Source organism: Nycticebus coucang, chromosome 2, assembly GCF_027406575.1.
Source record: "Nycticebus coucang isolate mNycCou1 chromosome 2, mNycCou1.pri, whole genome shotgun sequence".
In the NCBI taxonomy this organism is placed as follows: domain Eukaryota; kingdom Metazoa; phylum Chordata; class Mammalia; order Primates; family Lorisidae; genus Nycticebus; species Nycticebus coucang.
The window spans coordinates 180,778,227-180,802,263 of NC_069781.1; the positions used below are offsets into that span (position 1 = coordinate 180,778,227).

The following is a 24,037-nucleotide window of genomic DNA, read 5'->3' on the forward strand; positions in this document are numbered from 1 at the left end:
CCTCAAGTCTCCCATCCTCACGGCACACAAACACCCACTCTATTTCCCCAACTGCTAACACCACATTTACATTAATTTGATACATTTGTCACTGTGAAAAAGGCAACACTGGTATGTTATAATTAGTTAAGCTCCAGATTTTATTCATATTTCACCAGTTTTTCTGTTTTAGGGTCTAGTCCAAGACATTACATTGGATACAGCCTATTTTTTTTTTTTTTTGAGACAGAGTCTCAAGCTGTCACCCTGGGTAGAGTACAGTGGTGTCATAGCTCACAGCAACCTCCAACTTGGGCTCAAGGGATCCTTTTGCCTCAGTGTTTCTATGTTTATTAGAGATGGGGTCTCGATTTTTTGCTCAGGCTGGTCTCGAACTCATGAGCTCAAGCAATCCACCCACCTCAGCCTCTCAGACTGCTAGGATTACAGGCAGGAGCCACCACACCCAGCCGATACAGCCTATTTTTTGTTTGATTTTGTTTTTTACAATTCAATGGTTTGGGGTACACTCACAGATATGTGTAACGATTGTGACAATTTTAGGGTCTTTCCAGCACCTCACAAAGTAACCCTGCACCCCCATCATTAGCCTATTACTTTTATTTTATTTATTTATTTATTTATTTATTTATTTCAGAGACAGAGTCTCAATTTTGTCCCCCTTGGTAGAGTGCCGTGGCATCACAGCTCATAGCAACCTCCAGCTCTTGGGCTTAGTTGATTCTCTCACCTCAGCCTCCCGAGTAGCTGGGACTACAGGTGCCTGCCACAATGCCCAGCTATTTTTTTGTTGTTGTGGCAGTTTGGCTGGGGCTGGGTTTGAACCCTCCATCCTTGGTATATAGGGCCAGTGTCCTACTCACTGAGCCACAGGCACCACCCTACCCTATTGCTTTTAAACATTCATTTAAAGGGAACCAGTTTAATGTTATATTGTTTTGTATCTTTGAAACAATGTGTATGGAGTGGGGATGATGGATGGTGCCCTTGGCCCTCTGCTGCAGACAGGCTGCGGCAGGCACCTGCCACACAGTGCTTCTGGTGACTTCAACAACAGTTTAAGGCACTGAAATATGGGGGATTCCTTGGTTCATAGGGTCTGAGAAATCCCTTTGGTAGAGACAGAGCTCTTCCCCTCACCCACCCCTTCCTCTGGTTTACCTTTTTGGAATTCGAATTTCCTCTTCTCAACCTGACCCCACACCCTAAGCCCAAAATGAAAAACCTTTAAAAGTTTCCAACATCGAAAGTGTCCAGAATGTTCTTTAGTTGCCAGAATGTTAAAGTGCTATTCAGAAAGGGCACACGTGGGTCCCACAGCCACCACCTGGCGTCATCCCCCTTCTCTGTGAGCAATATGTCCCACCCAGAGAGGGCGTCCAGCTGCCACGTTGTCATTGTGTGATGCAAGACCTCAAGCACAGTCCCTCCTCCAAGCCTAGTCCCGAGATGGTGTTAGTGCCAGCCCACCAGGAGCTCTACGGGTCCAGAGAGGCAGCTGGGCTGGTTCAAAGTTACAGCTAAGTCACAGACCCAGGAGTCAGACCCTCTCTGGCCCTGCTGTGCGGAGTGACCTCCCCAGATCCCCAGGCCCTGAAGGAACGTAGGAGAGTTACCTGTACGACCTCCTTCACCAGGGTCTTGTCCGTCCCGGTTTTAGCGCGCTGCAGCCCGCTGACATTCTCACCGATCCACGTAATAAGGGCGAACTTGGACCTCCTGCTCATCGCGTCCCCCGTGGTGAAGCGCACGAAAGCGAACAACCGGACGTCATCTGTGGCCAACGGCAAAATGACAATATGGCACCCGGTTAAAACACCCCAAAACCATGTCCTCAGGGAGAGGAAACAAGCCCTGAGTGAGCCCAGGATCGCACGGCAGGAGCCGACACTGAAGCACCAGGGCAGAAAGTGGAAGGAAGCATGGACCGTGGCCAACACTCCCTCCTTTAATCCAGACAGTAGCACGCTGGGCCTTGAAGCCCGCTTCCCAATGGGAAACAGAGGTTGGGCAAGGCCTCGTGACACACCCAGGGTGGTGCGGGCAGCTTGAGGTTCTGCTGTGATGTGAATCCAGGCCTCTCTGGCTGCAGCGCCCACCACCTTCCTACACAGTCGAGCCCCAACCGACAGGTCCTATTTAGGGGACAGGAATGCCTCAGGTTTTCTTATTCTCAATCTTTGAGGTCCTACTTGGAATGGGAGGTGTAGAGATAGGAACCAAGAAGGGGCAGGGCTGGGGTGAAAGTGGCTCTTAGTCTGGCCTGGGACATTGCTCCACGCACAGCAGGGATGCTCAGCTTACGGTCAGAGAATTCAACCAGTAACAAATCCTGCTTGTTATACAGCCGCTTTCACTGAAATGGCTTTGGTGCTATTTTGTCCCACGGAGTTTTGTGTCAGTGCCGCACTGATCTCATTACCACTACCTTCATTATGCTCAGCTCCATCCTCCACGTGGGCTATTGTTTATTTTTTATTTTATCTTTTTTAGACAGAGTCTCACTCTGTTGCCCTGGGTAGAGTGCCGTGGCATTATCACAGCTCACAGCAACCTCCAACTCTTGGGCTCAAGTGATCCTCCTGACTCAGCCTCCCGAGTAGCTGGGCCTACAGGTGCCCACCACAGCACCCAGCTAGTTTTTCTGTTTATGGCAGAGACAGGGGGTCTACCTCTTATTCAGGCTGGTCTCTAACTCTAATGCTGAAGTAATTTCCCTGCCTCAGCCACTGAGAGTGCTAGGATTATGGGCTGAGCCCCCCACCATGCCTAATCATTCCTGAGCTTTTAGAGTGATATGTGCCTGTGCCCCCTGGGACAGACATAGACTGCTCATGTGAGCGCTGTGGACATTTGGGGCCCCCATTCTCTGTGGTGGGGACCGCTCTAGACTTTGTAGGGTGCTGAGCAGCATCTCTTGGCTTTGCCCACTAGATGCCTGGACCGTCCCCCAGTTGTGACAACCAAACACCCCTCCAGGTGTTGCCAGATGTCCCCTGAGGGACAGAACACCCTGACTGAGAACCTCTGGTCTAGACTTAGTTTGTGTCTCCGTTTCACCAGGACCCACTTTAGGTTTCCCAACAAAGTTCTGTGCTTCAAGGAAGAAATCACACAGCTTTACTCAGCGTAACTCCTAAGTAGGTCGTATTTTGATGATCTCATGGTGATTTCCCATCGCCATGAGATCTCTGCACAAGTCCTCCCTGGTGATCACTGGTACAGGAACGCTGCTGGTTTGGAGGTGCTCACGTCAGCCTCCATGAGGAGCTCTGTGTTCTCAAGGGGCTTTTAGTTTCCGGCTGTAGGACTTCTCAGGGACCCGATGACACCATGCAGATAGTAATGCGTTTGCTTTTTAAACATGGTAGGAGTTTGAATCACAAGGGATCTTCCCAAAATTTAGATTCTGACTCCACAGGTCTGTGATGGAGGCCCAGGCTCTGTACATCTAAGAAACTTCCAAGTGACGCTGATCCTGGTCAAAGGACCAGGCTCCGAGTTTGAAAAAACAAAACAAAACAAGATGCCTTTCTGCCTAAGTACCTCCAAGCAGATCCCACACCAAGCATTAAGTTAATACCAAGACTCAAGGCCAGAAACCATCTGTCTAAAGGAGACGCAGGCCCTGAGCAGGTAAAGTTCACTTTCTGGCTTTCATCTCAAAACCTGGGGAGTCTCCAGCACCGAGCCTCTCTGTATCCCAGGTAATTGATCTGTCTCAGTGAGCTCAGCAGACCACAGACATGTGATTCAGATTCCCCAGCAAGGGTCAGAGGACTCCGCGACATTTATTTCTCAAGGAAAGCATCCCAGTCACCCCTCGTGTTGTCATGGCACTTTCCAGTTCTCAAAACACATTTATTTCATCTTCTCATTTGGTCCTCATAACGATGACACAGGGGAGATGAGGTAGGGATATCCTTGTCACCGCTGTCAACACCCAAATACCCACTTGCTGGTGAGAACAGGTGTGGGGGTCATTTGAGGTGGTTAAGGGAACCCACTACTGACAAAGAGAGGTGAGCCAAGGGCCAGATGTCTTCCGCATGTGAGCCCAGCCCCCACCTGGCTGTGTCGATCTGGGGGACCCCCACGGGGGAGGGAGTTGGGCCTGGGGGTCAGTGGGTGACAAGGCACAGGTGACAGAAAAAAGGATGGTCTCAGAGACATGACAAGGGCCAGATGACAAGAGCACAGAGGAGTCTACAGGAGACTGCACGGGTGACAGCTCCCCCATCCCCACCTGGCCTCTGCCTTCGCGTGGCTGCCTCGCCTGTGAAGCAGGGTGATTCTTTTCATCCTCCTCACTTTTTTCCTTTATTGCGATAAAAGTCGTAACATCAAATTCGCTCTTTTAACAATTTTAAAGCACACGATTCAGCGGATTTAAGTACATGCACGGTGTTATGTGACCTTTGCCCCCTGTCTCATTCCAGGACGCTGACATCACCCCAAAAAGAACCCATGTCCCCAGAAGCAGTCACTCCCCATTCTCCATCCGCCCCCGGCAGTCACTAATGTACTTTCTGTGTCTATGGATTTGCCTATTCTGGACATTTCATAGAAATGTAATCATCAATGCGCGGCCTTTGTGACCGGGCTCTTTCACCCAAGGTCCGTCCGTGTGTCAGCACTTCCTTCCTATCAGCAGCCGAATAACAATCCATTGTACAGACAGACCACTTTTGGCAGATCCATTCTTCAGTTGATAGACATTGGGTTGGTTCCAAAAGGGGGTGCTCTCACCCTTCCCCCATCAATCCACCATGGAGATTAAATGTGAAAGCTACAAAACTCACCTGGCCCAACGAGACGGAACCTTCTACCTAAAGCCACCGCCACAGGGCAGAGCTGCCAGGTGGTCACTGCGCTGGGAAAGGCTGCACATCGACTGAAATGTGCACAGCCCCTGTGGCAGGTGCAGGCAGAGGGCACAGGGGAGAAGCCCTTTTGCTCCAAAAGATTTCTCAGCAGCCCCAGTGGTGTTTTCAGCAGTTTTATCAGGCACCAACACCAAAGTGTTTAATTAAATTGCAGCCTGGACCTGAGGGGGAGGAGGAGAGGCCCAGCATGGTCCAGATGCCTCCCCACCACCCCCAGACACTGGATTTCACAAAAGAACACAGTGAGTCTGTTTCCATGGAAACCACTCTACAGTTCCCATTTCCACACTGGTCAGCCCAGACACGCGGGTTCCAGTGGCTGCATTTGGAGGGGAGCTGCCCAACTCCGGCCAGAGCCTCCATGTGGGAAAGTTATTGGCCCTGCTCTGGGCCAGCATAGTTTTTAGAGACTTTGATTATCTGTCCAGCCAGTGCAGGGCCTTCTGGTCCAGCCAGCTCTCCCAGCCTTGCTCTCTCTCTCTCTCCCCAATGTCACCCACTCCCACAGCCCTGGCCAGCTTCTTTGGGCAACATCATGCCTTTTCCAAGGTGCGTCCTCCCTGCTGGCCCCTGGCTGTCTCCTCATGGCCGTCCTCTGCGCAGCCCCACCTCTGCAAGTCCGTTCCTCCCTCTTTCAGACCTCCCCACTCTCACTTGGGCAGGACCTTCTCCCTCAAGAGTCATTCTCCCAGTCAAATGCTATGTCCCAAGTGCAGAACCTGGCCCTAGGGGAAGCACAGTAAGTCAGTCACACACACTCCCAAGAGCATTGGGAACCTTCCAGAACCACAGGCTAATGTCATTGAAATTATCACGGGTGGGGGTAAAGAGGGACGTGGGCTCCTGGGTGACTGCTCGGTGCTTATCGGACAATGGTTTGGTCAACAAGACTGCTGACCATGTGTTTGTGGAAATCCCTAAGTCACATTGTGCTTACAAATGTGGTCATGACAGGGCAGAGTCGGCCGAGTCTGGGGCAGAGAACCTGTCGGTCTGACCTGAGGTCTCTCTCTCTGCTCACCCCGAAGGAGGTTCCAGCCCCTTCACTCCTTCCAGCCCCTCCTTGGTCAGGGCAGCAGCTGCAGCCCCCAGAACTTACTAGAAAAGTGAATTTTCAGGGTCCTTTCAGACCTACTGATTCAGAAAGTCTGGGGATGGGACCTGGAAATTGTACTTGAACAAGGCCCCAGGGTGATTTTGATGTGCCAGAGATTGGGAAGCACTGACTTAGAGAAAGAGTTAAGAAGAGGAAATGGGAAGGGGGCAAGGGGGAGGAAGGTCTCCAGGGCACAAAAGCTGCAGAGCGCAAAGCCCAGCCCCACCCCCTCTTCCTGCCCGCGCCCCTTTAATTTTAAGGAAGTGATAGTGTAAAGATGCTTCCGGAATGGTCCAGTCGGTCTTCTCAACACCATGATTTACGGGATTAGAAGCATCTGGGTGTGGTTCCTGAGTGTTACCCATCCCAGACCACCAGCCCTCTCCCTCCCCACAAATCTCATGCCCTGGTACTAAGAGGCCTGCAGTCTTTCTGTTGGTGCTACCTCTAGCTCACCACGATTAATTAGCAATAATTTAGACATGCATCGTAGAGCCCCGTCTCGGAGGAGAGGTCCCCAGTGACAAAGCAAGGCCAGGAGCCCAATCCTGAGGACCATCATGTCTTTCTGGCCAATGCTATGTGCTCAAAGCCCAGTCTGACTACTCAGGACAACCTTGATTCAGGGGCTATGGACACCCTCCCCTTCCCACCCACTGAGAATCTTCTTCATGAAAAGACAGTTCTGGCTGGGTGCCACGGTTAGTGTGCCAGGCCCGTGCACTGGGACTGGCAGGTTCGACTCCAGCCCAGGCCTGCTAAACAAACAAAAGAGACAGTCCTCACACAACATTAATAAAACTCTACTTTCAAAAGAACTTGGCCCTTTGGTTAGTCTATGACGCCTCACCACAGGCCAGTGAAGGGCTATCTTTGTGAAATGGCTCCTGGTGAGGACCCCTTCACACCTGGAAGGCCCAGGCAGGGCCCACAGGTAGGTAAAGGGAACCTTAGTGCAAAGCTGGGTTCACCTCTTCAAGCCTCTCTTCCTTCATTTACTAAGTAAGTTCACATGAACCAGGGAGTCATCACGCATAAGGACTATAGGACGCTGCCCCGCACCAAGCAGGGCCCCACAGGGTCGGCACTCACGATTTTATACTCTGTCCTCCGGCCCATCCTCCCGTGGCTGTCCTCTGACCCCCGCTGGACCCTCCACTTCCTTCTTTCTCTGCTACCTGCTGCCTTTACCACCACCTCTGTGGCTTTCTCCCATCTGTGTCTCCCCTTGCTATTTCTTCCCTCCTCCTGACCTCCCTGGGAGAGAGAGAAAGAGAGAGAGGCAGAAAGGAAAGGCCCAGCATAAGAGGAGAAAAGGCCAGGAAAGAAAGACGGTAGGAACGCAGCAGGGTGCTGAGCATTTACAGCAATGGGCACCTTGGAGAAGACAGTGACAGCAGAGAGGGAGGACCACAACACCCGCAGATGGGAAGAAGAAGGGGGCAGGGGCAGTGGGGACTCACTAGAATCACCAAAGCCACCAGAATGAGCTGCTCTCATAATTTCCCCGAATTATAAATGGCAGACTCTCTACCAAGTGCTCCCGGACTGCCTCTGTCCTCCTTTTCTCCCTCCCATCCAAACTTGAACTCCCCTAAGGCTCAGGTCATCACCAAGGAGCACATTCTGACCAATCCCACCCAGCTTCTCACCAGGGTATCCCCAACATGGAATCCACATTGACCGAGGGGCCCTGCCTTCCCCCAACAAAAGGGATTGAGTCTCTCCTGTTCCCCAAACCAGTCCTGGACAGAGGATCAAATCCCAGGAGCTGCCATGGGCCAGGCACTGTTTTGCTTTGAACAATGTTTTTCGTTACACACAAAACCCATAGTAGGTGTAGAATGATAAGAAATACAAATAAGCAAAAGTGAGGGCCTAACCACCTAAGTAACCCAAAAAATGTTTTGGCACAAGTCCTTCTGATCTTTTTAGCTACTTTCCTCTCTGTCCAGTTCCTGTTCTAGCCCCAGCACCCATCACAGCACCAGGCACCTCATGGGCACCCTATAAAATATCTGTGGGCCAACAGAAGAAAAGAGAGAATAATTTCATAATAGTCCAGCCAACACTAAACTTCAGCAAGATAAAAGAAAGGAGGAAGGTGAAGACAGGAGGAAATTGCCCCAGAGTGTGACAAGATTGCAGCTCAGTCTAACTCTGACCTTACCTTATATAGACTCCTAAGAGGTTATGCAAACAAGGCTCAGTAAGGGAAAAAACAACCCACACACCAAAAAGCTGAGCTGTCAGCTTAGTGAGTGAGCTCCCTGGAGCAAGTCTGAAAGGAAGTGGGAAAGAATTCTAACGTCCTGCTGCCCGGGGCAAGGACAGTAGTCATAGCAGCGCCTGGCTTCCAGCTGGCTAATGGGCGGTGAGAGGCCAAGGCCAGGAGGAGGGGGACATGTCCTCTCTGCACCAGGGAGGAAGGGGGGCTCAGTGGGTACCCATGTCTATAAGAGGCAGGGGACTGGGGCCCAGGCTGGAAGGAGCTGTCTTTGACCTTTGAAATTGAAAGGGGAACTCTAATGTCTAAAATACCCCATGTCACCCACTCTCTTTTTTTTCAGTGTGACTTTATGCTTTCTCTGGATTGATTAAAACAAACAAAAACAAGAAAACCCCTTCTGTACCACTCAAAAGATTGCTAGAAAATATTAAAAGGTATTAAAAAATAAAAATAAAAAATATTACCCCAGAAATAAAAGCCCTGTTTACATTTTGGCTTGGTCCTTACAGAGGACAAAGGGACGTCCTTTTTATTTATAGGGCCTATAGCATGCATCACAGTTTTTTTTGTTGTTGTTTTTTGTTTTTGAGACAGAGCCTCAAGCTGTCGCCCTGGGTAGAGTGCAGTGGCATCACAGCTCACAGCAACCTCCAACTCCTGGGCTCAAGCGATTCTCCTGCCTCTGCCTCCCAAGTAGCTGGGACTACTGGCGCCCACCACCACGCTCGGCTATTTTTTTGTGTTTGTTTGCAGCCATCATTGTTGTTTGGCGGGCCCAGGCTGAATTCGAACCCACCAGCTCAGGTGTATGTGGCCGGCACCTTAGCTGCTTGAGCCACAGGCGCCGAGCCGGCATCATAGTTTTTGCACTGAAGCCCCCAGTGCAAACACTGTTGGATATTTTGTTCCACTCGGCTCCCACAGAAGCAGACTTAACTTCTCAAGTGATTCCTAATTGAGTTTTCATTAGATGTGAATGACCCAGCTTTCCTGTTTGACACAACACAGAAAATGGAGTAGAAGATAGCCAGAGGGAAAAAAAGATGATGACTTCGGCAGAACCCCCAGGGGACAGGCGATCTGGATACCCATATTATTGCCCTTACCTCCATGACAGAGCACCAGCATTCAGTAAAAAATGACTATATTTTACTTCCTTAAATGGAAGTTAGTGTGTTATACCCAACTCCACCTCTGAACAGAGAAGCGTTCCCCGGGGGCTCTGAGTACCTCTTGACGACACCAGGAGATGCTCAGTGAGCTGGCGTCTCTCTGCGTGGTCACGGTCAGGCCCCAGCACGCGCAGCACATGCAGCTTTGTGGTCTTGGATCTGCTTTTTACAGTTATGCTATGTCTCCCTTTGCTGTTAGTTGGTTACTTGACAAATGCTAACTGGTGACTTGTGATCAAGGACTTCGCTGAATAAGACACAATCCCTACTCTCAAAAAATATACACGCTAGCATGGCACGGAAAAATTCCCGGGGTGCGAATATAATGAAATTATTGCTGGGGCAAAGAGTTGTTATTGGGTATCGTGGGAACATGAAAGAAAGAAGGGAATTTGACTCTGTCTGGGCAGGTGTGGGCAGGCTTCATGGAGGAGGTGATGTCTGATCAGGGTCTTAAAGGATGACTTAGAGTTTACCCAGCATCACCTGGAGGAGATGTGTTAACCATTCAAGGGACAGATCCTGACCAGGACAGACACGGACAGAAGCAACAGCTCCTGCTGGCAGGTTCAAAGCACCTTCCCCCATCAGCCCTTCTCTATTCCTGACTTCCCACAGGCCAGAAGGCAGATAATTAAGCTTGTTATGACTGTGGGTAAAATAAGAGTTTAAAGGCTCAGGAAAACTTCTCTGAGGACTCCCGTAGCTTGTGCTTCCCCCCAGGCGCCTGGATGGTGCCTGACGCAGGTGCCTGACACACTGCACGTGCTCAGTGAATATTTCCTGAATAAACGAGGGGGCTCTGCTCTGACCGGCACCCTTGGCGTCTCAGAGGCTTGCAGCTCCCAGCTCTCGGCTGTGTCAGTGCAGTGGAAGCTGCCGTTTTATAAGAATAAAAGCAATCCCCTCCTTGGGGTTTTAGAAGCACCACGTCCACCCCCAGAGAGCAGGAATGAATAGATGGCCAGAAATGACCAACATGGACAGATAGAACAGCTGACTGGTTTTGACAAATTCGCCCTTTATAAAAGCGCATGGACAGGGTGATGCCTGTGCCACGAGGGAGCTTTTCTACCTTCTCTGCACATCACAAAGTGTGGGGCTACGAGGAGAGGAGCTGGTTCCAAACCTCAGCAGCGTGAGAGCTGGGAGGCCAGGGTTCAAGTCCTGGCTCTGCCTCTTTCCTATTGTGTGAAGGCCACCCAGCGGCTACCCCTCTCTGATCCCCAGTTCCCAGGCCAGGAAATGGCCCCTCCATCTCTGTTTCAAAGCCCTGGGTGGTGGCGGTTTCCCTCCCCAGGGACATTAACAACACTGTCAGCCCACACACTGACGCTGAGTCATTTCACTCTTTTGTTGATTCATTAATTTGTTAACCCATATAGACACCCAAGGCAGAGCCTCCACTTTTCTCAAAGTCCTGAACAGCACAGCATAGTCCCCGCCAGGCTCTGAGAGGAAAGCTGCAAACAGCCTTGGGCACAGTGCCGCTGTGTCCCTGCCTTCCTGCATCCCGTCCTCACTCTGAGGGGCAGAGGGATCAACTGGAAGCCAAGGAGGATGACAAGCTCCCCTTGCAAGCCTCCTGTCACTAACATGCACATCTGTCCTCGTTAGAACTAGCAGATAGTACAAGGCTCCCGGCATCTTGCTGGGCACAGCACATAGCAAGGGTGAGACGGCAGGAGGAGGAGCAGCAGGCCATGAGGCTGACCACCCAGGCCACCTGCTAGGAAGCAGAGGGCAGCAATGGGGGATACAGGCACACAGGGCTCGGTGCCACAGGGTCACGGGACGGTGGCTGGCGGGTGGTCCCTGGGGACCTACAGGGAACAGTGGCAGAACCAAACATGCAGGGCTGGGAATGAGCCACACAAAGGCCCAGGGCAAAGTCCTGGGAGGACCAAGAACAAAAATGGTGAGAATAAAGTGCACACTGCTCAAGTGGGTCCAGTGTCCACTCTGCAGCCCTGTCCCCCACCCATAGCCTGCTCCACACCTGTCCTCCCCCTTTTCCTCCACATTTTGGACCTGAGATATAAAAGAAAAAAAAAAAACCTGCCATATCATTTACACACCGTAAGTGTACCCTCAACAAGGCTGTCTCTCCACTGAACCCTCCCAGCACGGGGTGCCCAGCACACAGCGGGCCTTTAATTCATATTTGCTGGGCAGGTGCCAGCAAATCACCGAGGAAGAGAGTCTATTCACTCCCAGAATCAGAACCACAGTCATCAAGTTTGGCCAAGTTAAGAACAGAGCAAGTGGCATCCCAGGAAGGGCTGTGAGGGCTCAGGGGTGGACACAGGCCCTTCTCTGTCCCTTGGGAGGGGACGCGCCTGCCAGGGTCACACAAGGGCTGCCAAGAGCCCAGTTCTTTGCATCTCCTGCCAGGTCCTTCCCGTCCCTCCCCCAGCCCCAGCCGACCCCTGACCTGCCTGGGGCAGCAGCACTTGCAAACCATGAACAATATACCCCATTTTATAAGCGGGGCCACAAAAAGAGAAGAAAATGACCTGCAAGGGACATTTATTCAGGCAAAAGTAGCCAGGACAGAATTTTACCCCAGAGAAAGATAGAACTTTTAAATGAAACCCCTCCCAGGTGGCCAGGAAGGCTTGGCCAGGTCTGTCCCTCAGGGTTCAAGATAAACTCATTCTGACATCTTCCCTCCTAGTTTCACAAAGACTTTAACTTGCAGATTTTAAGCAGCAAAGGGTGTCGGGCTGGGGATCTGCAGCCCAGGGAAGGTACCAGGGAAGACTCTCAGCCTCTGCACCGCTTCAGGGAAGGGCCTTCCTGTATCTGAGCCTCAGTTTCCTTATCTGTGAAACAAGGACCAGCAGGGCTGTGAGTCTGGGTCATGGTGCAGATGAAATGAAATCATGGGTGGATGACAATGGCACACAAAACAAGGTCCCCAGGATGTCCCCGTCCTAACCCCGGAGTCTGTGAGTACACCACCTCCCAAGGCAAAAGGGATTTTGCAGATGGGCTTAAGTTAAGGACCTTGAAATAGGGAGATTATCCTGGATTATCTGTGTGTACCCAGTGTCATCACAGGGGTCCTTATATGGGACAGAGGGAGGCAGGAGAGTCAGCAGATGGCATTGAGAGAAAGGCTCGCGCAGCCATTACCGGCTTTGCAGACGGAGGGAGAGGCCACCAGCCAAGGAATGTAGGCAACCTCTAGAAGCTGAAAAGGAAAGAAACAGATTCTCCCTGAGCCTCCAGAAAGAACCGGCCTGCCAACACCTTGATTTTATCCCCCTGAAACCCGGGTCAGGCTCCTGACCTCCAGAACTGTATGATGATAAACTTATGTTGCTTTAAGTCACTAGGAAATTAATACAATGGCTTTAGCACAATGTCTGGAATGATATAGGTCCACTCTCAGCCACTATCATTATGATTATCAACTTATTTATTAATGACTGGCAAAGAAGCTTACCTAAATGCCATGACCACAGATTGAGAACAGAACTAAAAACAGTATCTTTGGCCCATTAATTTCAAAATGCATAGATGAAACAAAATATAACATAGCGAGGTGACATCCCAGCCTTCAGAAGCTGGCCTGTAGGGACCTGCTGCTGCTGAGGCACTGAGCTGGTCTGAAAAGCCAAAGGCACACTGTTCAGTAAGAGGAATGCCCTGCAGGGGCTCGAGGAAGAGGCTGGACCTGGGCCAGTGCAGTCCTGCGGCCTCGCTGGAGGAGGGGACAGCAGCCTTCCCGGCAAGCTCAGCTGCCAAACATCTCAGGGGATGATTGTGCAGAGTGCCGGGTACTCTGCAGGTGCTGACAACACAGCAGGAGAGTAAACGACCCGGTTTCTGCTAGGTCTAGGCTCAGGGTCTAGCTGGAAAGTCACCTGATAAACAGTTACATGAACGTGCATGAGGGGCACTGCTGAATGCGGCAAGGGGACGCTTCTCACCCCGTGTCATTGTCTCACTGCCCACTTCTGATTTCAGTGCTGTGACATCTGGCCTCAGCTGGCCTCTGCTTTTCCGCCTGTGGCCTTTCTCTGAAACCTTGAAAGCTGCTTGACCCCACAGAGGGACCACCCATAGTGCAGGGGCCCTAAAGCCCCTGGGTAACCCCTCAGCAAATTTGTAGCTGCGTGCCTGGGCTCCTGGGGCTGGATTCCACATGTGTCTTGGAGGAGGATTTCATCGCTGCTCCTCCTGCCACACACCCCCTCCACGTGCCCTCACTCCTGCTTCCTGGGTTTAGGTGCCCTCCCCATACTCAAGTTCTGGCCTCAGGGTAGACTTTGGGAAGGCCCCAACCCAAGACCAATGCCTGGAAGAAAAACAGAGCAGAGGACAGAGAGGGTGGCTGGGCCACGCTTTCAGAGCTTTGCAGGTCTGTCCTCGCTACAGGGACACTTTCCATTTGCTAGGTGAGAACACCGAGGCAGAGAGGTTAAATGACCTGCCCAAGGACACACAGCTCATAAGCAGCAGAGCTAAGATTTGAACTCGAGGAGTATGTGTCATCTTCTCAGAGGGTGGAGACCCAGCCCTTGCTGGCAGAGCCTGTCGCTTGGATGACTGTCTGTGACTTGGGCCCATTTAAGAGAGCAATACATCCCTGGGGAAAAGGAGAGGGGGAGCTAACTAACTGTAAAGGGCAGGGAGTCTCCACTGCGGACACCACTACTAAACGGACAAAGTCCCTCTCTCCAGGACCTTGCTGTGGCGTTGAAGAGACAGACGTATACCATGCGGTGAGCACCACAAAGACAAGGAGGGCATCTGAGCAGAGGGGATATTTACACTGGGCTTTGATGGGTATGTAGAAGTTCTCCAGGAAAGCAAAATGGATGAAGACCATGCAGGCAGAGAAAAGACCATCTGGAGGCACAGGGCTAGGGCAGGTCAGCACAGGCAGGGACAAAGCTGGGAGCCTCAGATATAGACCTGGGCTCAAAGTGCAGTTGGCACCGCTTACTGCACCATCTCAAGCAAGTGACTCCGGCTCTCCAAGGAAAACAGCAGGTTCCTCGTTAGTAATATGGGGACACCTCCTACTGACAGGTGTCACTGGGCTCATGAGTCCCTCATAAGTAGGAGAAATTAGATGAGCTAGCAGATGCAAGACCCCCACGTAGTCCCTGGGTCTGAGTATCCATGAGGTCAGAGTCACATGTGTTGGAGAGGTGTACTAGAGAGTTAGCTGGCAAGCACCTGTCATAAAGGGCATCCCATGTCACATTCAAGCATCTGGACCTTATAGGCAAATGATACAAAACGTGGGTGGGGGGGGCATGACCTGAAGTGAAGCTCAGACAGCCACCTCCGGGCTGGACTGCAGGCTCACTGGGATCAGGGAAGTGACCCAGTTCAGTATTTGGCACGGAGCAGCAACTTGAGAAACGTCCTAGAGAAGACAAGCCACAAGCCAGGGTGGAGCCCTAGGAAATGCCTAGATTTACGGGGCAGGAAGGGGAGCAGAACCACCAGAAAGAAGTGAGAACAAGGGAAGATGACATAAAAGGGGAACCGAGCAAGCTTCGCCATGCAGAGCAGAGCAGGGGCAGTACATTTCCAGGAGACGGTGGCCACTGACAGATGCTGGAGGGAGGTCAAGTAGAATACAGAGAAATGGCCGCTAGACCTGTCAACCACAAGGTCACTGAGGACTTGGGCACCGGGTTCCGTGCTCAGCATGTGGGAGGGCACCAGAATGTAATGGAGGAAGGGCAGGAAGGGACAAGGCGTTTATAGCATCTATAAAATCCATAAGCAATGCTTTCAAAAAGTTTGCATTAATTCTTGAGGTTTTTCTTTTTTCTTTTGTACAGACAGAGTCTCCCTGTACCGCCCTCGGGTAGAGTGCCGTGGCGTCACACGGCTCACAGCAACCTCTAACTCTTGGGCTTATGCAATTCTCTTGCCTCAGCCTCCCGAGCAGCTGGGACTACAGGCACCCGCCACAACGCCCGGCTATTTTTTTTGTTGTTGTTGCAGTTTGGCCGGAGCTGGGTTTGAACCCGCCACCCTCGGCATATGGGGCCGGTGCCCTACTCACTGAGCCACAGGTGCCACCCAATTCTTGAGGTTTTTCAAGGAGCAAAAACCTTAATGCCATTCAACTAATATTGATGGAACATCTTTTCCAAATAAAAGATACCCTACTTATGAGGAAAAATGTCTTCATCCTGGGAGACATGCTACAAACACAAAAACAAGCACAACTGTCACCCCACAGGAGGCCAAAAGAGCTGTCCTCAAACCCATGCACCTTAGGGTATGAAAAAAAGCCATGCCCTGTGGCTTGCAGCCTCCCAGCAACAGATGTGTGGGCAATAGAAGACTTGGTGTTGCAGAGAACTACAAAGGTAAGGATGCCTCAATAGCCCATCACTTAAAAATAAAAATTCAATATTGTTGCTAGAGCAAAGTAGGTGCTTAATAAATGTTTGCTGAATGCGTGACCATCAGACGGGTTAGCACTTTAAAATGTTCAAAGGCCTGTCACAGATTCAAAGCTTCCTTTTGATTTCATATTCTGTATGACCTACTGGGAAATTTCTCTCCTTCCTTTCTCTCCCAAATGTCTAAAATCCACGTGTGTATGCACAGGTAGGGAAAAGATATTCAAAGGTAAACAGCATGACAGACAGACTGGTGACTGTAATGTGAGCCACTGTTGATGAACAAGCTGTAGCCAGCGAGCGTTTTAGTCTCTTGCATTCCACCTCCCTCTTCTTGGTAACCACACAGCAGTCTTCCTTGGGAACCACCTCTCTATGGTTTCAGTCCTTATCACCCAGGTAGGGCTGAGCCCGCTATAGACAGGCTATGCTAACAATCCACACTTGTTCAGCCTGAATTCATCTCCTCTCTGAGCCTTCCTAGTTGCCTAACCTAGAGACTATGGTCAGGACTCTTATATGGAAATAACAGAGAACTCACACAAGCTGGCTTAAGAAAAAAAAAAAAATTAATCGGCTCATGAAAGTGAACAGTCTAAGGAGAAGACTTAAAGCATGGCCAGATGACTCTGTCATCTGGTCTCCAGTCCCCACTGTTGCCTGTTCCTGATTTTCAGACAGGTTCTCTACACATAGGGTAGATATGCCCTCTGAGGTCCAAGCCTTCATTATTCTCACCAGTCTTAATCCCAGAGAAAGATAAAAGGACTCCTTGGCAACAGCTCAGTACAAAGTCTCAGCGATGAACCTCATTGGCTTGACTTGAGTCACATGAGCCCGAAGTTTGGACCAATCACTTAACAGAGGGGATGACTTACTCTGATTGGCCAGGTCTAAGCATGTGCCCATCCAGTGAAGAAGGGCAGGGTCAGCCTTACTGTAACAATATTGGCAGAGTAGAATTCTCATGAGATGGAAGGGAGAGGTTCTCTCAAAGGATGGGTTGCTAGACCCACAAAAACATCAATCCCTATAGCTCTCTGTGAGTCAGCTTTGGGCTGAATGCTACAGGCTGACCAGAGCATCATGGGAATATCACCTGCACCCAGACCATCACCCAGACAATGTTTCAGGGCACCTACCTCCAGTCAAGCTGATGTTGCCCTCTATGAATGCACCTTTTCTGGTAACTATCCCACCCCTCGAATTTATTTCGACCTATCTGTTCATGTGCAACACCTTCTAAGAAGGTGCTACTTGAACAACCACATTTGTTGAGCATATACCAGGCAGTACCCTACAAGCTTTATATGTATTAGGTCAATTCATCCTTACAATAACCTATGCGTTATGGGTCATTATCCCCAACTTACAGATGAGGAAACAGAATCTGGGAGCCCTGCCCAAGGGCACACAGCATAGCAAGGCTACAGTTCAAAACAATACACTCCGGCTCCACCATAGATGCTCTTAACCCATCTCCTGTAAAATCTGCACCAAGAGAAAACTGGATTCATTCCCAGATACCTGGATTCTTTCCAAAATAAAACTGCTGGCAACAGGGTAATTTGAGGTCCATCAGTAGAGGATTGGTTAAACAATGTTACATTTATATGAGTACTATGTAGCCGTTTTAAAGGGTGCAGCAGAAAAAGAGTGGGAGTTGGCCCCAAAATATCTATACATCTATAGTATGATCCCTTTTTGTAACAGAAAATGCATATAGAAAAGTATTTCAACATAGATGAATAGAACAGCAGTCCATGGGGTGACGACAATAAAATGTCAGCTCTGTGAGGAGAGGGGCCTTCCCTGCTTCTATATTTATCCTCTGTTCATAGAATAGGGCCCCGCAAGTAGCTGCTCTGTACACTGAATGAATGAATGAATAAACCAGAGAATGAATGAATGATCCAAGGAACACATCTCTGAGGGGTTAAACGATATTGGGGTTTTCTTCTCTTCTTTTTGTTTAGTCCTAGTTTCTGAATATTCCATGAGAAATCTGCACTATTTATATACAAAAACAAACGTGATTTCATGAACAGCCTGTGCTATTGCCTCGTCACATACACACGCTGTGTAAGACCTTTGCGCTGAAATCAGACGCTTCATCCAGGCTTCCCCTCCACCTCCACAGGCTGAGCCCTGGTTCCTCCTGACTCCCAGTGGTTCTGTTGAGTAACCCAGACACACCCCAGCCCAGCTTAGCATCACTTCTCCCGGTCACCTCTCCCTCACCCACCTTTCTAATGCTCTCAGATGATGTACTCAATTTCCATGTCACTTAAATTCTGCAAACAAAAGGACAGTCACAGTAATTGGCATTACGGAGTACTTACTATGTCCCAGGCACCAGGTGCTTGCTTTCTTAACCTTCCTAACAACCACACTATAGAGTTACCGATGGCAGCTCACCTGTGCCAGGTCACATGACTGGCAGGTATTTGAACTCAGGCCATCTAACACAGCCCAAACCCTTAACCGCTATGCTGACCACCTCTCACCATGTACTGAACAGCCACTGCATGTGGACTAGGCCATGGTCTAACATGCCCACGTAGGACCTGATGCCTACTGTGCCTGCCTGGGGCTGCTGTCTACTGTGCACTGAGCTGGGGCACACTTGCTTCAGAATAGAAGGTACTCAGCACTACCTGAGTAAAAATAATTGTATACAAAGTAATGGTAAGGGCAGCCAGGGCATATCAGGGCCTGTGCTTGTTTCAGATGTATTATTTCAGTTGACCTTCCCAGGAACCCTCAGAGCCAGCCACTGTCAGGAACCTCCTTTTTTTTTTTTTTTTTTTGTAGAGTCAGAGTCTTACTTTATGGCCCTCGGTAGAGTGCCATGGCCTCACACAGCTCACAGCAACCTCCAGCTCCTGGGCTTAAGCGATTCTCTTGCCTCAGCCTCCAGAGTAGCTGGAACTACAGGCGCCCGCCACAACGCCCCGCTGTTTTTTGGTTGCAGTTTGGCCAGGGCCGGGTTTGAACCCGCCACCCTCGGTATATGGGGCCGGCGCCTTACCGACTGAGCCACAGGTGCCGCCCAGGAACCTCCTTTCACAGACCCAAAACCAGGCACAGAGAGAGGGATGCCCTTGCCCAAGGCCACACAGTGAGTGGGAGGCACAGTCAGGGTGAGAATCCAAAATAGTTCTGATTCCAAAGTGTCCTGACAGCTGAAAAAAGGGGATCATTAAGCTAGGTGAGTGGCTGAGTCTGAGATGGGCTGAAATGGGGAAGAGGAATTCCTCATGGAGGTAACCTCCAAAACTAAAGGCACCGAGGCTGGGAGTGTTACTGAGTCAGGCTGCAGGGCACGAACAGGGTGTGGAGCTACTCTGTGTGTGTCCCCAAGAGATGTGGGTGGGGACAAACCATTAGAAAGCCAAGCAGAATGTCTGGGAATTATTCAATGGGCAGAGAGCACCACAGATGGTTAACAAGCAGAAGAGTGACTTGCTTAGAGAAGTGCCCTAGGAAGACTTATTCCAGCAATGGGGGACAGCTTTGGGAGGAAAGACCCCCAAAGCTAGCTGTTATTCCAACTTTTCACACAATAGACACAAGACAAGGAAAACCAAGGGCTGAGAGACTGCTGTAATCCAGAGGAAGCGATGGCGGGTAGGCCTGGTTTCGGTTTGTCCCTCTTTGGAAGGCAATGCCCCACTCTGCCCTCAGGAAGGTGCCCTCCCTCAGTGTGTCTCCTGTCTTGGGTGGGCCTTCCACCTCCCCACCCAGGGGTGGGCATGTGACCCAGGACAGGCCACCCAGAGTCCAGTGATCAGTTCAGAGATGGGCATGAGCCCTCAGCTAGGACAGTCCGTCTGGGATCCCCAAAATTATCGGCAAGGAGACTCGCTCTGTCTCTCACAGGATGGCTCAGCCCATGGGCTGAAGCTGGAGCAGTTGATGATCATCCTCACCACCACTCAAGGAGAACCTTCCCCACCGCCCCCAAGCAGGGCGATGGGGCACAGATAGGGACAGGCTAGCCTAGAGTTTGGTGGCCTCCCCTGCAGCTAGGACTTTTCCTGGAGTTGCCAAGTTTATAAGGTACATATGGATTTTTTTTGCCCAAATGACACTGTGTTTGGTTTCTCTCACTGCACCTGACAGATAACTGACCATCCTATGTGAGTGAACTATGGGGTGAGCAGCACCAGCGAGGAAGGAAGGCAGCCAGGCATGCCCAGCATTAGGCAAGAGTCCAAACAGGGCCCAGAGGGCTCCAGCTCCTGCCAGCAAAAAGACTGGGGAGATGAGGGAAAGGGAGCTGGCGGGGCAGCCCAGATGCCCTGTGACCTTCCAGAAAACAGGTCCAGGAGCGGAGAAGCCAGGCTGGGGACTGGGGAGTAAGCAGAGGAGGAAGAGGGGAGATAGACAATAGCCTGAGGAGGGGGGAGGAAGAATGTGTTTCAGAGACAGAGAGTGCCTGATCACCAAGGGACAAGTGTCAGAGAGAAGGGGAAGCCCCCCAAGGAGGCCCCCAGTTTATGGAGGAAGACACTGGGTGACATTTCTGGGCTTCCAACTTGGCTGCACACTTGTGAGATATTTGGACACTAAGTCTGAGGCAGACTAGGAGCCTCTCTTCTCAGGCCTATCCCAGTGGGGAATTAGAGCCACCAAAGAGCCCTCCCTCCCTGCATCGCAAGTGAGCAAATGAGTATATTATTTGTAACCAGCAAACAATCCCACAAAAGGTGAGAATCTCAACTATTTCTTTAGAATAGAATAGAAGCCAAGAGCACAGGCCCTGAGGCCAACCTTCCTGGGTTCAAGACCCTGTTCTGCCTCTTCCCAGCTGTGTGGTCTCAGGCATGTCACTTAACCTCTCTGGGCCTCAGTTTCCCAGAGAAGAAATGAATGGAAAAAATCTCAGTACCTGTCGCACAGGGCTGTTTTAAGATGTAGCCAAGATAAGGCATATCTCACGCAGTGACTGGTATACAGCAAGTGCCGGAAAGTCACTAGTCAGTGTTCTGTGTCCACTGTCACTAGGCTATGAGGACACACCTGTGGGAAGGAACAAGCTCTCCCAAGGGGAACAAGCACAGACGGTGACTATTACTTGCCCGTGCGTGTGTCTGACAGATGGCTGAACAAGCAAGCAGACTTCAGCTGAGGCAGACAGAGGCTTCAGCTCCCACGGCCCATTCATAAGGATCAACAAGCAGCGGGGAGAGCATTTTTAGCTCTCCTGCCAGACACACCACTCCTCACTCCCATGCCTGATCAGAAAACCACAAAGCCCTCTGCGGGAAGGAAGTGTCCTCTGACTGCACCAGAGTGGGTGGAGAGCCCAAAGGCCAGAGCATCTGTTAGGAATCCAGGGACAGGATGCAGCCTTTCTTCTGCGGTCACCATCTCCTTGGTGGGGAGAACAATAGCTTCAGAGACAGAACACTGGCTGATGGGGGAGGGGGCAGCAAAGTGACCAGCAGGAAGAAAGAAGCCAAATTATAAGGAAGGGAGCTGGCTGGCAAAGCACAGCCTCAGAGCCTGGTCATGCACTAATCTGGGGGGTGGGAGGGAGTTGAGAGTTTGCACTACTCTACTCACAAACGCATCTAATCTATCACAGAGGCCTCCTGAGTCAGAGGCCTGGATTCAAATCCTGACCCCACCAACTCTCCACATTGTTGAGGTACTTATGTGTCTCATATTTTAAGCCGATTATTTACAAAAGTGATGAATGAATGAATGCCTAGAGGTAGCTCTCAAGGATATATTTTAGTTGGGAGTGTGTATGTGTGTGTGTGTGATCTTAGTACCACCCAGCCCAGACACTTCCCAAATACCCTTTGAATTAAAACAAATGCAAAATACAATTCAATTAAGGAAGCAGTTATGGAAAGAAGTGCCCAAATGAGCCCGGCATAATTTTGTACTTTTTATTTATTTCACAAATGATCATGTGGCTTGGACAGATGCTTTCTGGAGCATCTTACACACTGACCCACTCACCCTCCTGAGAGCCCTATGAGATTACAGGTGAGGAAACTAAGCCCCTCCCCCCACCCAGTTCCCTGGAATTAAGTAACTTGCCCCAAACCACACAGCCAGGAAGGAGCCACTTGGGATTCAAACCCTCAAGGTCTGGCTCAGTGTCCACGCCCTACCAGGCCTTTGTCTGAAAGTTTGCTTCCAAGCTAAAGACCAGAGATTGGGAGGGAGTCAAGTTCTCCCATCTGCTTAAAGGGCCCTATTATCAATATGCCAAGATACCGGCTACATCTTCTTGTGGCTCACACACCACAGCAAGTGCAAAAAGAACACAAATCTTAAATACAGTGTGATGATATTTTACTTGTGCTCACACCTATGTAATCCCCCCCACTCCCAGATCAAAATATCAGACATTTCCAGCTCCCTGCAACCTCTTACATAGCCCCTCCCCATCAGCATCTATCTGCCCCCAAAGCTAGCTGTTATTCCAACTTTTCACACAATACACTTTGCCTTTTCTAGAATTTCATATAAATGGAATCATAGGATGCATACCCTTTTGTATTTGGCTCCATTCTTCAAATTAAAAAACCCATATCTGCTCACAGTGATTGTGGGAGGAGGAAGGGTGCAGCTGACAGCTTCTCTCTCTCCCAAACAGCCACCAGCTTGTTTTTATTTTTGCTCACTGATCTGTCAAAGGACTGAACACTGGAATTTGGAACTGCAGTTGACCTTGGAAAAACCAGCGATCCACAGGGGGCAAAGGAGCTGTCCCTCCCGGACAGGGTATTGTGGGAGTGAGAAGGCCAGTGGGTCACTTCTACTGCTTTGGGTGTGCAAAGGGGAAAGGCTCCAAGAGGCTTTAAAACGCTCAAATATTGTTCCTCTAAAGCCCAGCGCCAGAGTCCCCCCAGGCGGCCACCGGTTCCCTACCTGTGCACTGCTGGATGAACTGCTGGTATTCCGCTCCCTGCTCGCCGGGGACGATGGTGGAGCCGTCATATTTAAAAGTCACCCTTTGGATTGGAAGAAGAAAAAAACACACACACACACATCAGCGTTGGTGGGCGCAGCGCTCCCGCAGGACAAGCGAACCGCTGCTCTGGCTACGGAGCAGCCAGCGGAGCTTTCCACGCGGTTGGTCCTGGGACAAGGATGCAGAAGACAGCACGGGATGCCCCTTAATCCATCCCCTGTGGAAAGCGGCTCGGGGAGCCGGGCGTGGAGAGCAAGGAAAAGTTCCTCACCAGATGACCGCCGAGCTGTCGTCGCGCACCAGGTTGTACGCCTCCCGGCAAGCCTCTTTGTCGATCTTGGTGGCCATCGCCGCTGGGGCGCAGCGGGGACACTACCCGCAGCGACCGATCGCACGTGGGAGTGCTGCAAGGGTCTGAGCGCGGCGGGGATGCGCCAAGGCGGACGAACGCGCAGGCGACGGTGACCGCGACAGCAACGCTGCACCGCGAGCTCTCAGCGCAGCTGCGCCTTGGACTGCGGACCCGGCACTCGCCGGGACCCGAGGCCGCGGCCCGTCCCGCCCCCTCCGGCCATTGGCCGCTCAGACCGCGGCCCGCCTCTCCATTGGCCGTGGGGACTAGGGGGCGGGGCTTCTTCGCTCTTGCACTGCCAATCCCAGATCAGAAGGGTTGCGCAACTCCTTGGCAGGGGCTAGAGGAGGCTTCTTCCTCCTCCGGATTCCTCCTCCCTCTGGCTCTCTTCTCCGCCCTCCCACTCTCCCTCCTTGACGCCCCCACTCTCCCTACTCCTTTTCCCTCCTACTTCCTACTCCCCAACCCTTCTCTCTTCTTTCCCTCTCGCGCTCCTTCCTCCCGCTCCCGTTTGTTCCTTCCCTTCTCCCTCCCTCTCCTTGCTTCTCACGCTCCCACCCCCTTCTCCCTCCTCCTGGTTCCCTTCTCCAGGCTCTCTTCCTTCCTCCTCCCCTCCGCTCCTCTTCCCTTCCCCCTCCTCGCATCCCCTCCTTCCCTAGCCCTTCCTCCCTTACCTCATCCTCTCACTTTTTCCTCCCCTCCCCCCTCATTCTCTCCACCCCTGCCCACCAGGCTGCGAGGCTCAGGGCTCCACAGTGGACCTCCAAGAGGATGATGTAATGCCTCAAGCAGCGGCCCCCACCCCAGGGTTTGCTTCCCTGGCTTCTAGGTGGGGAGGAATTGGAAAGAATGCAGCATTTCAAATAGGAGGGCGTAGAAAGTGGACTGCTTCCAAAATACTAGTGGGATCACTGTTTACTTGTATTCTAGTTATTTACATTCACATCTTACCTCGCCTTTGGGCTCCTCTGAGAGCAAGAG

At 51.1% G+C, this 24,037-nt stretch overlaps 1 protein-coding gene across 1 annotated transcript in view; it reads right to left on the reverse strand.

The window, feature by feature from the left end:
- Positions 1 to 23,239, reverse strand: part of COTL1 (coactosin like F-actin binding protein 1) — a 42,007-nt gene extending 18,768 nt beyond the window's left edge. Inside the window, exons 1-3 of the mRNA XM_053553674.1 lie at positions 22,976 to 23,239; positions 22,662 to 22,744; positions 1,617 to 1,774 (exon numbers count right to left, since the gene is read on the reverse strand). Of these exons, the coding sequence (XP_053409649.1) occupies positions 1,617 to 1,774; positions 22,662 to 22,744; positions 22,976 to 23,052 (318 nt within the window). The 5' untranslated portion in view covers positions 23,053 to 23,239. The remainder of the gene's footprint in view (positions 1 to 1,616; positions 1,775 to 22,661; positions 22,745 to 22,975) is intronic.
- Positions 23,240 to 24,037: the final 798 nt, after the last annotated feature.